Genomic DNA, 15,000 nt, shown 5'->3' with positions numbered 1-15,000 from the left:
TGGCGGACGGGAGTGCTGCATCAACGCTAATCTTGAAGCCATTTGAATTGATAGTTTTGAAGCCATTTGAATTGATAAGAGTGACGTGTTTTGAAGCCATTTGAATTGATAAGAGTGACGTGTTTTGAAGGCGCATTTCTGGCAGTATTGAAGCTTGTTCCATGAAGTTTGCAAGCTTATAGCAAGAACTTCCAAAATATTATATGAATGTTAAAATTCTGCGCATTTTTACCACATAACGAAAGAGAGAGAGTCATTTTCTTCTCAAGTTTCAAGAGTGACCTCCGCTCTCCCCTCTCCCCTCTCCCCCTGACACGCCTGGCCACGTTTCCACGCCCTCCCAAGCCGCACTAACACTGAGAGGAGAGGGGAGGCGAGGGGGGAGAGGAGGGGAGGAGAGATGAAGAGGTAGAGGGAAGACAAGAGAGGAGAGGGGAGAGGAAACTGATGTGGGGAGATTAAAGACTTGGGGAGTGAGAGGAAAAGGGAAATAAAGGGAAAATAAGATAAAAATCAAGGATGAAGGGGAGAATGAAGAGAAAGAGAGAGGAAATTGAAGGAAAATTATCTTCTTTCCCTCCCTCTCACTCTCTCTCTCTCTCTCTCTCTCTCTCTCTCTCTCTCTCTCTCTCTCTCTCTCTCTCTCTCTCTCTCTCTGAAAATAAATGAAAACGAAAATTTAATGATTAGTAGTGCCTGTTCGCCACACTCTCTTCGCATGAACCACACGCGCTCATCACCATTTTCAGGGTATTTCAGCACACAGGCAAGAAAAATAAACCACAAAACTCAGAGAAAACTCAGAGAGCAAGGCAAAGCCACTTGTACACACCGCCACACTGCTTGTCCTTTCCTATCTCCTGTTGTGGCGTCTATACTTGATCTTGATCTTGATGATACAGGTGGCACAGGATCACTCCTGAGTCAGGGGTAGTGTGGGGTAAGTGTGGGGAATGATAAAGTATGTGTGCTCCTTTATGCAGATGATGTAGTTGTTATGAGTGAATCGGCAGATGAGCTTCAAAGTTTGTTGGATGTAGTGGATGGCTATGGTAGAGACTTTGGAGTAAGGTTTAGCAGTGAGAAAAGCAAAGTAATGATTGTGAATAGGTCAGAGGATGAAAGTAATGTGGTATGGAGACTTGGAGAGAATGAGTTGAGACAGGTGCAAGAATACAAGTACTTAGGGATGTGGATGAGTCCTAGTGGGTGTGCAAAGGCAAAGAATGAAAAGATAAGTATGCTAAACCAGTGGGTAGGTCGATTGGGAAGCGCGGCAAGGATGAGAGCAAGTAAGTATGATGTGTTGAGAGAAGTGTGGAAGAGTGTGGCTGTGCCATGTATAATGTATGGTATGGATGTGATTGCATGGAATGAAAGTGAAATTGATAAGTTAGAAGTGGGCCAGAATAGAGTAGCAAGGATGGCACTGAGTGCACCGAGGTGCACAGCAGTTGAAGCCTTGAGAGGTGACATGGGATGGAGCACCTTCAGAGAAAGACTGACAAAAGCCACACTTAGGTACAAGATTAGGCTTGAGAGAATGGATGATGCAAGAATAGCAAGGAAGGTGTACCTGTGGAATGAAAGTGGAAGCAAATGGAGGAAGAGATGCATGAGAATGACAGACAGGAATGGATTGCAAGTTGTGTGGGCGATAAGAATGGCTGGTAGGAATCAAAATGAGCGTGAATGGGTGGTAACAAGAGGAGGCAGAGTGGGAGCCGAATGGGATGTGAGAAAATGGAAGAATGAGATAGACAAAGAAGTGAAATGTGTGGGATTGAATGAATGGAAGAATGAGATGGAAAGAAAGAAGACCTTGGAATGGTACAAGGAGAAAGAGGCCCCGAGGTATGAAAGGTGGTATGATGGAAGCCTGGGCGGTGATCTTCTCTTCCGAGCGAGGGCACAGTGTATGGATGTGAATGCAAGGAGTTACAGGTGGTCTGAGTCCCGCAGCAAAGTGTGCCAGATGTGTGACATGGGAGAGGATGAGACGGTGGAACATGTGGTGCTGGAGTGTGTGAAGTATGCCAGAGACAGGAATGAGATGATGCAAGTGATACTGACTGAGTTAGGGCATGATAGGAATGAAAGAGTGGAGAAGACGGGAAAAGAGTGGATGGTGTTGTTGCTGGGACTGTGTAGAGAGGCGAATGAAAGGATGATTGAGGCGGTGAAAGAGTTTCGGGAGAGAATGTGGCGTGCCAGGTGTATGAACAATTAGGATAGAGGATGCTGTTCGTTTCTGTTTTTTTTTTTTTTTTCTCTCTCTCTCCTTCTACAGGAGTTGCCGACCCAAAGGCCTGGCTCAGGAGTGATCCTGTGCCACCTGTACCATCAAGATCAAGATCAAGTTCCCCCGTGTTTACTTCTACCACTGCCTAGAAATCTTGTTTTTTCGCAAATTTCCCAAGTAATTCCCCACCCCGGAGGCCGCCCCCAGTACACCTGTTCCCTGCATCCATGGTGAGCCCCTGGGGACCCTGAGGCGCCGCGGGGGATCTGAAATAAGGGAGAAATTAAGGGAAATAGTCCCGTGGTCACTGCACTGAGTCTCCCACGTTTTCCTCAAGATTTTTGGTTTTTTTTAAGTTTTTCTCCTAATTTTACGGTAATTTTTAGGTTTTTTAGGGTTTTTTAGGGTGATAATTTAGGGATTTGTGTTTGTGTGTGTTTTTTTGGGCTTCGTATAATTTCGTGATTTATTTAAAGGGTTCTGTTTTTTTTCCCCAGGTTTTTTAAGCAACTTTAAAGTTTCAGGGGTATTTAGGGTGTGGGCGGGTTGGGGTTGCCCTTAAACTTCGGTATCTAGGCTAAGTTTGCTCGTTTTAGGGATCTTTTTGGGTAAACTTTGGTATTTTAAGTAATATTTTTTGGTTTTATTATAGTTTAAGCCATTACACACTACGTGGTAATAACCTACCTCATTTTGTTCTTCTCACTATTCACATCATTTCTAATGATTACACTACTTGTCGAAAATTAATAATAACGCCACAATAGGCCTGGGAATGCACAGCGCTCTCAACTTTTTCTAAGTCCACAGGTAAACATAAATGGTGTATTGTTGCCTGAACTTGAGTTATTTAATGCTTTGAATTGTGGGTAGCTGCTGGATAGGATCACTGTGTCTATAATTCCTCGGGCCAATCACGTGCTACCACCACGAGTTGCACCAATAGGAAGTCTCTATAAATACCCATAAGCTGCGTGGGCAGGTTAGGTTAGGTTAGGTTCCCCACAGGCCCCCAAGCTTGCTTGAGGGATTGGGGGGCCGTGGGTAGAGATTGGGGACATTGGCTTAAACTATAAATTTACCCAAAATTATGGTGTTTGTTATTGTCTCTTCTTTTTTATAGACGATTTTGAACATAAAGCAACTCAATATTATATCATTTGATGTATCCTCCTCTCAACCCGCTGTAATCTTGGGAATTTGTGGGGAAGTAGGTTTTATGAGCAGGGAACACAATAACAGTAATTTTAAGTATTTGAATGGAGATGATAGCTTTAAAGAAGGCATTCCTAACTTTACCTCACCTGAACTTAACCTCATTTAACCTAGCCTAACCTAACCTATGTGCATCACCTAACACAAATTACCTATATCATGGAAACTATTACTTTGTTACAAGAACATCACTAGTAAGTTTCTCAGTATCCAAAAACAGTACTCATAAATGTGTCAAGCATTATTGTTCTCTCCTGAAATAATACCATACATTCTTCTCAGTCACCTACTAAACTTACTTGGCGGTGTGGGAACCTCGGTACAGGCCAAAATAATACCATGCATTCTTCTCAGTCACCTACTAAACTTACTTGGCAGTGTGGGAACCTCGGTACAGGCCAAAATGCCAAGTAAACACCTAACCTAACCTAATCTAACTTAATCTAACCTAACTTAATCAAGACATGACAAACTTGACAAACAAGACATGACAAATTGACAAACACTTGAATTTATAGGTCATAATCCATTAAAACACCCTTTAAAATAGATAGATCTTTTCATTTAGGGTGTTTTTGGTGTGTTTGTGGGATGTGTTGGGGTGTAAAAGTGTGTTTTGGGGTGAAAATGAGTGTTTTGCTGGTATTTTTTGGGAGAAAATGTGTTTTGCAGGTATTTTGGGGTGAACATGTGTTTTGAGAATGTTTTTAGGGTGAAAATGTATGTTTTAAAGATGTGCTGGGGATGCGAGTGTGTGTGTTTTCTAGTGTTTAAATGTTTTCAGGGTGAGAGACTGTGTTTTTGTAATGTTTTGGTTGTGGAAGGTGTGTTTGGGGTGAAAATGTGTGTTTTATGGGTGTTTTTGGAGTGAAAATGTGTTTAGGGATGTTTTGGAAAGTGATTTTTGGGGTGGAAAAATGTGTTTGGTTTTCTTGTACAATAGAAAAGTGTGTTGAGTGATTTTTTTTAGTTTAAATGTGTGTTTTTGGGTGTTTTGGAATTGATAGACTGATTTTTTGGGTGTTTTTGGGGAGTTTCACTGTTTTTTTAGGGTGTTTTGGAAAAGAAGTGTGTATTTGTGTTTTTTTATGCTGTTTGTTGAGTGAAAGACTGAATTTTTGTGCTTTTTGAAGACAAAACACTAATTTATACATTTTAAAGAATGATATGTGTATTTTACCTCCTCCTACTACTACTACTACTACTACTACTACTACTACTACTACTACTACTACTACTTCCAGGCATTGTGTGTGGACTGGCAATCTACAACTTCACCATCATCAACCTGCCCTGTACATCAACCTGTACAAGAAGTTACTGTGAGAGACTGTAGGCTTGGATGACCTCGCCGACCTTGACCCGCAGCTGACCAGGTGTGTCACTTGTGCAGGGTCGTGTAGGGTCGCCCAGAAAGTCGTTTTCTGCTGTGTTTTGGGAGTGAATGAGTGTTTTGAGGTGTTTTGGGTGTGTTTGGTGATGTTTGAGTGTGTTATAAGGTGTTTTGGGGGTGGAAAAAAGTTTTTTTGGTGTGTGTGTATGTGTTTGGGGGTGTTTTGGGATGTTTTGTGGTGTTTTTGGGGTGTTTGTAAGTGTTTGTGAGTGAAAAAAGTACTTTCTCTCTCCCCTGAATCTAGTGGAGTGAGGCAGGAGTATTTGAGGGGCTGAGGATGGCTTGAGTGAGTGTGTGAATTCTGTACCACCACTACAACAACAACAACAACAACAACAACAACAACTACTGCCACTATTTCCCAAGTCGCTGTGAAATCTACTTTTTATACAGCAATTACAACAACTATTTACAATACTACACCACCACTGTCACTACCACAGCAACAACTACAGCTACCACTAGTGCGAGTGCACTAGTGTGCACTCGCACACTGTAACATAATCAAATATGCCGATGACACAGTAATTATAGGAAAGATATTGAACGATGACTGTAGAAATTATGAAACTCAGGTACGAAAATTTGTTGAGTGGTGTACAGATAACTATTTAGTACTGAATGTTAAGAAAACCAAAGAAATGATAATAGATTTTAGGAAAAAGCTTACAAATGCACCAGATCCCATCAGTATTAATGGAGAACCTGTGGAACGGGTAAAAGAATATAAATATCTTGGGATTGTGATTGACGATGAACTCAAAGGCAATGCAAATACAAATCTAGTCATTAAAAAGTGCAACCAAAGACTTCATTTTATCAGAATTTTAAATAACGTTCATGTAGACAAGAAAATAATCAGCTTGTTTTATAAATCCACCTTAGAGTCAATTTTGAATTTTTCTGTCACTACCTGGTACAAAAAGCTAACTGTATCAGACAAAAATAAGCTAAACAAAATAGTCAAAAAGGCTAAAAAGTTAGGGGCAACAGTAACATTCATAGACAATCTATATCAAGAGGCAGCATTAAAACAAGTTCGGAAAATAATGCAGGACCAAACTCATCCTCTTAATAACTGTTATATGTTTTTAAGGTCAGGACGAAGGCTGGCACTGCCATTGATAAAAACGGAGCGGTACAAGAAAACTTTTGTCCCCAGCAGTATTGTGATTTTTAACCATTTTTACTCATAGAAACTCTTTTAATGCTTTTTTGTGACACACTTTTATTTATATATAGTACTTCTGGAGCCTGTTTTTTGCCAAAAAGAATTTCACATGTATGCATATATGTATAACAATGTGACCAATAAATTATCTTATCTTATCTTATCTTATTTCCAGGTCACTGCGAGATCTGCTGGAGTACGAGGGAGGTGACGAGGAGGAAGTTTATGGCCTCGACTTCACTTTGACCCAGGATTACTTTGGGGAGTGCAAGAGTGTCCCCCTGAAGGCTGGAGGGGAGGAGATGTCAGTCACACAGCAGAATAAGTAAGAATTGGTGGTGTTTTGGTGTTTATTGGTGTGTTTTGAGGTCAGTGTACACTTCTCACCTCTAACTGTCTTTCTTCAGCCTCTCTCTCTTCTCTGACTGTCTTCAGCCTCTCTCTCTCTCTCCTCTGACTGTCTTCAGCCTCTCTCTCTCTCTCCTCTAACTGACTGTCTTTAGCCTCTCTCTCTCTCTCTCTCATCGCTGCAGTGTTGCATCTCTAGCTATCTTCTACTGCTGTTTTCACGCTAACTGTTCCTCTGATCTTGCTAACTGCATGCCTCCCTTCCTCCCTGTGTTTGGGTGTGCTTTGGGGTGTTTAGATGTGTTTTGGTGTGTTTTTGGGGTGTTTGGGTGTATTGTTGGGGTGTTTGGGAGGTGGGTGACCATGTTTGGGGGTGTTTGTGTGTGTATTGGGGGTGTTTGTGAATGGGTGACTGTGTTTGGGGGAGCTTTCAATGTTGAACGCTTAAAAACATCCTTTGAAATTGAGAGTTCCTTTAATTTTAACTGACAAACCCTTAGAAACACCCTTTAAAAATTGAAAACCCTTTATTTATTCTCTTAAATCCTTAAAAACATCCTTTAAAATTGACATTTCCTTTAATTTTAACTTGAGAGACCCTTAGAAACACCCTTTAAAAATTGAAAACCCTTTATTTATTCTCTTAAGCCCTTAAAAACACCCTTTAGAAGACACCAAACCTTTAAATAGCCTCATAAACCCTTAAAATCACCCTTCTACCTTTTATTTACCCCCTTAAATGTAGTTGGAAAATGTCATAGGAAAAAATTGTAGTTAATATTGGATGCAAAATATCAAAGTAAGATTAGGTAACAAATTTTTAATGTTGGGAATAGTAATCCATATATATATATATATATATATATATGGGAGTATATTTTTTGTAACAGTGTGAATGATAAGATTCCACTTTTCAGTGTTGCCACGGTGACGGTGGTGGTGGGCATGATACAGATGCGGGAGCTGGAGTTTGTGCCCGATGAAGACATGCAGCTGGACAAATTCTGTTGCTCATTGCTCAGACTGGAGTTTACATGTATACCTCCTTCACCATCATTGGTGGACACTCCACCATGAGTGTTAGTGAAATGTGCTGTGTTTGTTAGTTTATTTGTATATCAGAAAAATTTAAGACCAGTTAGTTGTCTAGACTTTAATGATGGAATGTAACTTTTTCCACACACTGTACTGGAGTCAATACTTCATCTGCAATTAGTACATTCAAATCCCAGTCTGCATAGCTTGTAGTTTTTAGCTTTTTAATTCTTTTAAATCTGAATTATATCTTATTTTCATCACTTTTACCTATCATCTTAGCATAACTATTATGTAATACGACTTCATTTCTTGTGGCACCACACAAGACATTTTTCAGTCACTTTACTTCACCTCTCAGTGTTAATATCAATGCAAATGAACTTCATGCAGGTGAAAGGTATATACAGGGTTGGGCCAAGGAGTGGAGTGGTGGAGGAAGCTGCAGGAAACTGGACACCAACAAAAGGATTCTCGCTGGTTAACTCTACAAACAGACTTGAGCGCCGCAGTGACTTCCAGGGCTACCATATGAAGGGTGTGGGTGTCAAGGTGAGAGAGAGAGAGAGAGAGAGAGAGAGAGAGAGAGAGAGAGAGAGAGAGAGAGAGAGAGAGAGAGAGAGAGAGAGAGAGAGAGAGAGAGAGAGAGAGAGAGAGAGAGAGAGAGAGAGAGAGAGAGAGAGCTTACAATGGAAATGAGTGGTTGAGTTGAATCATACTTAAATGAAAAGTTTGTAGAAATTCAATATCTAAAGTATTTTAGGTCATATTAAACTGAATTCATGTAAAAAAAAAAAATGTGCAGAGTGAAAGTTGCCTGTACTGAAAAAAAAAACAGCAGCTTTCTCAGATAATTGTGAACATTTACTTTATTTCAGGTGTTTGAGTTCATGTCAACCTACTTGGGTGGAGGAAATATCACTGGTTTTGTGGGGGATATTGTCACTGCACTAAGGGATGCACACAATTTCTCGTAAGTTTTCACATTTTGTGTTCAATTGTATCGGTCTAAGTGGAGGAGTGAAAAAGTGACACCTATTGAATAGTTGCCACAAAACTTATTCTCATTACTTTTTGTTCCTTGTCATTTTTCTTCCAGGCTTATTTCATCATCACAGCAGCTTGAAATTTTGAAAATACATGCTATTTGAGGAGGTAGCTGTACATGTGAAAAAAAAGAAGGGAAACAAACATCCATACTTGTGACTGATATGAAAAATAAACTATACATATAAATGTATATTTCACTTTTCTTTCTAGCAATTAAAAAATGTACATATGACAGTATTTTTTTCTTTTCCTCAATAAATACGACAACAGTATTTTTCCTTCCCTTCAGTACACCCAGCCTTTCCCTTAGTACATATCACAGTACTTTTCCTTTTTGCTCAGTGCATATGAGAATAATTTTCCTTTTCCTCAATGCATATGACACTACTTCCCCTTTTCCTTTTCTTTCCCTAAATAGAGAAGACAAGACAGAAATTTTCTTTCCCTCAATACACAACACTATTTTTTCTCCCACTCTCTCTCTTGTACAGAGTCAGTTTCAATGTACTGGAAGGTTATGCCTATGGGAAACTGAAGGACAGCTCAAGCAATGAGTGGACAGGCATGGTAGGAGCTCTGCAGTCAGGGGAAGCTGACCTCACTGTCTCTGAATTATCCATCACTGAGGAGAGGTTGAAAGTTGTTACCTACACCCAGCCTATCTATATCATCAGGTGAGAGATACAGGTGATGATCAAATAATATTTTAAAGATAGTGAACAAAGTGCTCCCTTAACAGATTAATTGGATCAGCAAAATGTTCAGAATATGAAATGTCAAATAATTAGATTGATCTATCTATATGCCAGGCTGGCAGTCCTATACAGGGTGGCCCAGACAATACACTATACACTCACATACAACATTCACACTGTTAATCCAAATTATAATCTATTTATCTATATACCTGGCCAACAATCCTCCCCAAGACACCGCAGACAAATCACCACACATTCACACTCTTAACTTCATTAACGATTTAGCTGTCTATATATCAGGCTGGCAATCACACACAAAATGGCCCAAACAAGGCACCACACACACATTCACACTCTTAATATCTGTCAGCCCCTAGTGGAAAGGGACAATCTTGTGGCCCACCATACTACACCTCAGGAGCTCAGACACAGCATTCACTTAACAAAAAATCACATTAACACCCACTCCCCACAGAACATAGTAACACAAAATCAGATTAACACTCATCCCAATGTCATATTCACAAGACAAGTTCTCATCCCATAGCCGTAAACTGTTTGTGGCCACCTATGAGGACCTTGCCAAGAAGATGCTTGCCTACACAACCCCAATGGACACAGCTCTGTACTGGTGCATCCTGGCTAACATGATAGGTCTCGCTAGCATCCTCTTCTTCATTGAGCGACTCCAGAGGTGCTACATACCCATGGGGGAGAAGCCTGTTAGCATGGGAGTTGCTGGCTGGTACATGTTGTCAGCTCTCCTACAACAAGGTGAGGACCTGTTGAGGTGTAAGACTGGTCAGTTCAAGTGTGGAAGCATTTAGTGTTTGGTAAGATGGCTGGTACATGTTGCCAGCCCTCCTACAGCAGGGTGAGGACCTGTTGGGGTACGAGACTAAGTTGAATGCAAGGGTAGTGGTGCTTAATGTTTGATAAGATGGAAATACAGAAAGACAGTTATTAAAGGATAGATTTAAAACTGGGAAACTTTACATGATACCTGGTGTATTTTCATAATTGAGCTGATATTAACTTGAATTAGTTCTGGCATGAGCAATATAAGCAAGTGGTGTTAATATGACTGATATGGATATCAAGTAATGTATTTAATTTTATCAGTAGTTCTCTTCATATGATGATATCAACAGTTTTCTTAGTAAGATATGAGATATAAATCTTTTAGAAATGATGAGAAAAACTCTTAAATTGCATTTTCATCTCTGAAACATTTTAAAATGGTCTTTTCTACATTTTTTAATTTAAAAAGATCTGTTACTTTCAAAGATTTTAAATTGCCTTTGCATCATCCTCCATGTCTTAAAATTGCCTTTTCATGGCATCTTTCCCTCCTCCTCTTCCTCCTGCAGGCTCCAACACCTACCCAATCAGCACTGCAGCACAGGTAATCTACTGGGTTGGCTACAGTGTGTCCCTCATTGTGTACACATCATACTCTGCCACACTGGTCTCACATCTTGCTGTGGAGCAGCCTGCACCTCTGCCATTCAGCAACCTGCGGGACCTGTCTAGGCAGTCAGGCTGGGATGCTGGATGCAACAACAATGACCTCTTCCAAGTGACAGCCTCGGTGGGTCCTTGGCTTCTTGCTGTGTGAACTGATATACCATCCAGTGGTTGAGAGTTGAGGAGAGAGAGAGAGAGAGAGAGAGAGAGAGAGAGAGAGAGAGAGAGAGAGAGAGAGAGAGAGAGAGAGAGAGAGAGAGAGAGAGAGAGAGAGAGAGAGAGAGAGAGAGAATTTTGTTCAGTGCCAGATTTAGGAGTCCACAAAAAGACTAGCTGCCCAGGAGCCTCCACAATCTGGGGTCTCCACAATCTGAGGAGTCTCCCACATAAGTATTCTGTAAGTGAAAGAAACTTAAATTAATCAAACACTAGTTTTCTATGAACTAAATATTTTTTTATTACTATCAAAATAACCACTTGTTTCATTTACACTAAATAAGTATGCTCCTTTCACTATAATATATTATATGTATTAAAAACTGCATGGAATACAGATACAAAAATATTAATATAAATATTTCAGGTAGATGGCCTCCACACTCACAGGCCTCCACAGACACAAATCCAGCCCTGGATTTGTAAATTAATTATTTTATTTATTTATTTATTTTTGCTTTGTAAGAGGAGCACTGCCTTAGGGAGGGAGAGAGAGAAAGAGAATAATTAAAAAAAAAAACAGATGCCATTTCTTTAAGAAAGATTAAAAGGATTGGAAGATAAGTGTCTTGAAACTTCCCTCTTGAAAGAGTTCTAGTCATAGGAAGGAGGAAACATAGCAGCAGGCAGGAAGTTTGTCAACCAGAAAAGGGAATAAATATAATTGAGAATACTGGTTAAATCAATTAGTCAGTGTACTGCAATTGCAATCAGCGTGCACATTTGATTATTAGGCTAAACCATGTGAAATATTAATGTGACTACAGTCCTCCTTTTCTTGTGCTTCTGCCACTTGTATTGAGTGAGAGGGTGGCACTGTGCACAGATCTTTTCCAATTGTGTCTGTCCCTTGCATCTTCCTCTGTAACTTCCATCCTTAGCAGTTCTAGCACAATTCCATCCTTTTGTCTCACTCTCTCTTTCCCTTGATCTTCTCTCGGCTGGCTTTCACCAGGCTCTTTTAATTAGTCCTTGATCAAGATTGCCTCTAATAACCACCGAGGATTTGAACAATCTAAGATCACCACATCAGTCTGGTGAGATTATAACATGCCTTCTTTTCTCCCCTGGGAGCAGCAAACATGCGTGGGCTCCCAGACAGATGAGTGTCGAGTGCTAAGAGAGGCTTGGCAGAAAGTGGTGCCGAGGTCCCCAGATAACTTAGTAAACTCCTACAGTGAGGGACTGGAGAAGGTCTTGAATGGTAAGTCCTTCACAACTTCTGTATTGGTGTCAGGTAAATTTTCCGTATGTTATGGACTCGTCTCCCTTTTTTCGTCTTTTTGATGTTTTGGTGTGTTTTTCAAGATTTTAAAGTGTTTTTTGGCATTTTTCATTGCTTCTCCTGGAACATTCATCTCTTTTTGTGTGCCTGATGTTTGGGTACATTTATTGATGATTTTAGTGTATTTTTGAGTGTCTCATTATTTCTGTTGTGTTTTGGAATGTTTTGGGAATTTTTGGCATAGTTTTGTTAATCATTAAATTCCTTAAGATGAAACAGTGTTGCCAAGAATTCCTTTTTTATGTGAGAGGGACACTGGCCAAGGGCAACAAAAATCCAATTAAAGAACACTGAGATGCCAGTCCCCAAATAGGGTCAAGTGGTAGTCAAAAACTGAAGGATAAAGTGTCTTGAAACCTCCCTCCCTCTTGAAGGAATTCAAGTCATAGGAAGGTGGAAATACAGAAGCAGGCAGGAAGTTCCAGCATTTACCAGAGGAAGTAAGGAATGATTGAGAATACTTGTTGACTTGTGCATTAGAGAGGTGGAGGGAATAGGGATGAGAGAAAGAAGAAAGTCTTGTACAGCAAGGCCAAAGGAAGAGGGGAGGCATGCAGTTAGTAAGATTAGAAGAGCAGTTAGCATGAAAACAACAATAGAAGATAGCTAGAGATACAACATTGTGGTGATGAGAAAGAGGTTGAAGACAGTCAGTTAGAGGAGAGGAGATGATGAGACAAAAGTTTCTGATTCCACCCTGTCTAAAAGAGCAGTACGAGTGGAATCCCCCCAGATATGTGAAGCATACTCCATACATGGATGGATAAGGCCCATGTACAGAGTTAGCAGCTTGGGGAGAGAGAAAAAAACATCAATTAGTTCTCCTTATAATTGATAAAGATGCAAACTTGGAATTATCATATAAACATTTGCTTCAAATTTGGAATTATCATATAAACATTTGCTTCATATCTTACCTCTGATAAATAAAAACACTAAGATTCTTCTATCAGGTAAGATAAATCAGCCAGATTCCTTCATTTAGATAAAGCTACATACATTTCCCAATTTAGCATAACCACCGCCAGAATCTCACTGTTAACTAATCCCACACTCCCTACTTGCTTCTGTATTTCCTCCTTCCTAGGACTCAAATTCTTTCAAGAGGGAGGTTTCATAAAACTTATCTATGATCTTTTTGACCTTTCTTTTGGGACTGGCAGCTCAGTGGGTCTTTTCTCCTTTTGCTCTTTTTGTTGTCCTTGGCCAGTCCATCTCTTACATGAAAAAAATAAATAAGTAAAACAAATAAAAAAAAAAACTCACTTGGCAGGTAAGTATGTGTTCATAGGTGTGGATGTCACAACCAACTACTACATTCGTGGCCTTCATATTGCGGACTCCTGCAGAATCAAGGAACTGCCAGGCCGGTACATCACAGGAGGCATTGCTATTGGGCTGCAAAAAAATTCACCCTTCAGGAAGATATTTGACCACAGGTGTGTGTGTGCATGTGTATGAATTAAGATTGAGGAGAAGACAGAAAATGGATGGAGGGATGGAACTGCGAAGGATAGGAGTCACAGAGGAAGATGCAAGGGACAGAAACAATGGCAATATTCTTTCTTAATCTTCTGTACAAAATTTTCTCTTTATAAAATCCTGATGTGACTTCATTTCCATACAGCCTGCATTTTACTACATTACACAACATATAAGCATAATATACTTCAGCTTTCTTCCACAATATTCCTTTTCAGTCTTCCATACCAAACTTTCTCTTTACAAATCCTCATACACTCACCTTATTCTTCCTACAGCCTGCAGAAGATGCGCGAGTCAGGCCTGATGAGCAAGCTGAGGACCAAATGGCTATCATCAGGAACCTCAACGTGTGGCAGGAAGACTAAAATCACGGCCAGCCTCTCTGATGTGGCTGCAATCTTCATCCTTTTGATGGGTGGTGCAGCATTTAGCTGTCTGCTGCTGCTGCTGGAGTATGCGGTAGGTAGCAATGCACGTGTGAAACCATGGCCCGTATTCTGAAATCCTCTGCTCTCTCACCATGACCATTTTCAGAGGCTACATAGATGGGTTTTCAAGAAGGTTTCTCCTGTTGATTAATTTGAAATCTTGTTAATTTGGCATTAGACCTGTATAAGCATCAGTGTAACTTCATCTAGAGCCTTTTGAAAGCAGCGAAGGTGAAGTTTAGAAGACCTAACGCTTGAAAGCAACAATGATGACCTTCAGTTCTATCTACCTAGTACAGTATATGGACTGGCTGACAAACTCACAGGGAGGCCAAGGCAAAGCAGTCCTTAAGGACAAAGTCTAACATATCTTGCCATGTACATAAGAGCATAGGGGAAGCTGCAAGACTACACTAGGCAAGCCCTCTATAAAGCATATTTACCACACAGGTACAACATGCAAGACAGAAGTGGTGGATGATGAGTTCCTGGGGATTGCTGACCTGAAAGAAGAACAGACAATAACAAGAGACAAGAGACAAGAGACCTACACTGTTAAAGCCTTAAGCATTCTAATCACATTCCATGTAACTCTCTTCACTCTTAGATCCCTTATGGGGTATTCTTATGTATAGTTGCTCACAAATATGGAGTTTAATTATAACTTTTTGTGTCTTATTACCACTGGGGAAATGTCATATGGCTCAAAAGAGCTTGAAAGCTTGGGGACTTGGTATGCGTCAATACAGCACTGGCTGGTGGCTGGCTTGACACACACACACACACACACATGTATGATGCAGCACTTAACTACATTACAGTACTATTACAGGTACCATCTCTTAAGATGGTAGGCATAAAATGTTATATGCCATTTGATAACAGTTTTCTATAGATCTAAGTGTAACTCAGTAAGTTTATAACACACAATCTCCCTCTCCTAAATCCAAATTGCTTTATTATCACT

General features: G+C 40.2%; 1 protein-coding gene across 2 annotated transcripts; it reads left to right on the top strand.

Moving 5' to 3' along the window:
* Positions 1–694: 694 nt before the first annotated feature.
* Positions 695–14,698, top strand: LOC135111545 (glutamate receptor ionotropic, kainate 5-like). Of its 2 annotated transcripts, XM_064024957.1 has the most exons (11): positions 6,205–6,346; positions 7,287–7,448; positions 7,798–7,956; positions 8,283–8,377; positions 8,946–9,128; positions 9,700–9,926; positions 10,523–10,743; positions 11,913–12,039; positions 13,394–13,559; positions 13,881–14,064; positions 14,484–14,698. In XM_064024957.1, exons 2-11 carry the CDS (start codon positions 7,404–7,406, stop codon positions 14,538–14,540), a joined length of 1,464 nt encoding a protein of 487 aa, XP_063881027.1. In that variant the 5' UTR covers positions 6,205–6,346; positions 7,287–7,403; the 3' UTR covers positions 14,541–14,698. The 2 variants fall into 2 exon arrangements, 1 of the variants encoding a protein (XP_063881027.1); XR_010273793.1 differs by lacking the exons at positions 8,946–9,128; positions 9,700–9,926; positions 10,523–10,743; ... (2 more) ...; positions 13,881–14,064; positions 14,484–14,698 and adding exons at positions 695–2,472; positions 4,702–4,833; positions 8,504–8,689 and having other exon boundaries at positions 6,197–6,346.
* Positions 14,699–15,000: the final 302 nt, after the last annotated feature.

This window comes from Scylla paramamosain, chromosome 22 (genome assembly GCF_035594125.1).
Source record: "Scylla paramamosain isolate STU-SP2022 chromosome 22, ASM3559412v1, whole genome shotgun sequence".
In the NCBI taxonomy this organism is placed as follows: domain Eukaryota; kingdom Metazoa; phylum Arthropoda; class Malacostraca; order Decapoda; family Portunidae; genus Scylla; species Scylla paramamosain.
The sequence above is the reverse complement of the archived record's forward strand: the minus strand, read 5'-3'. Positions and strand labels throughout refer to the sequence as shown.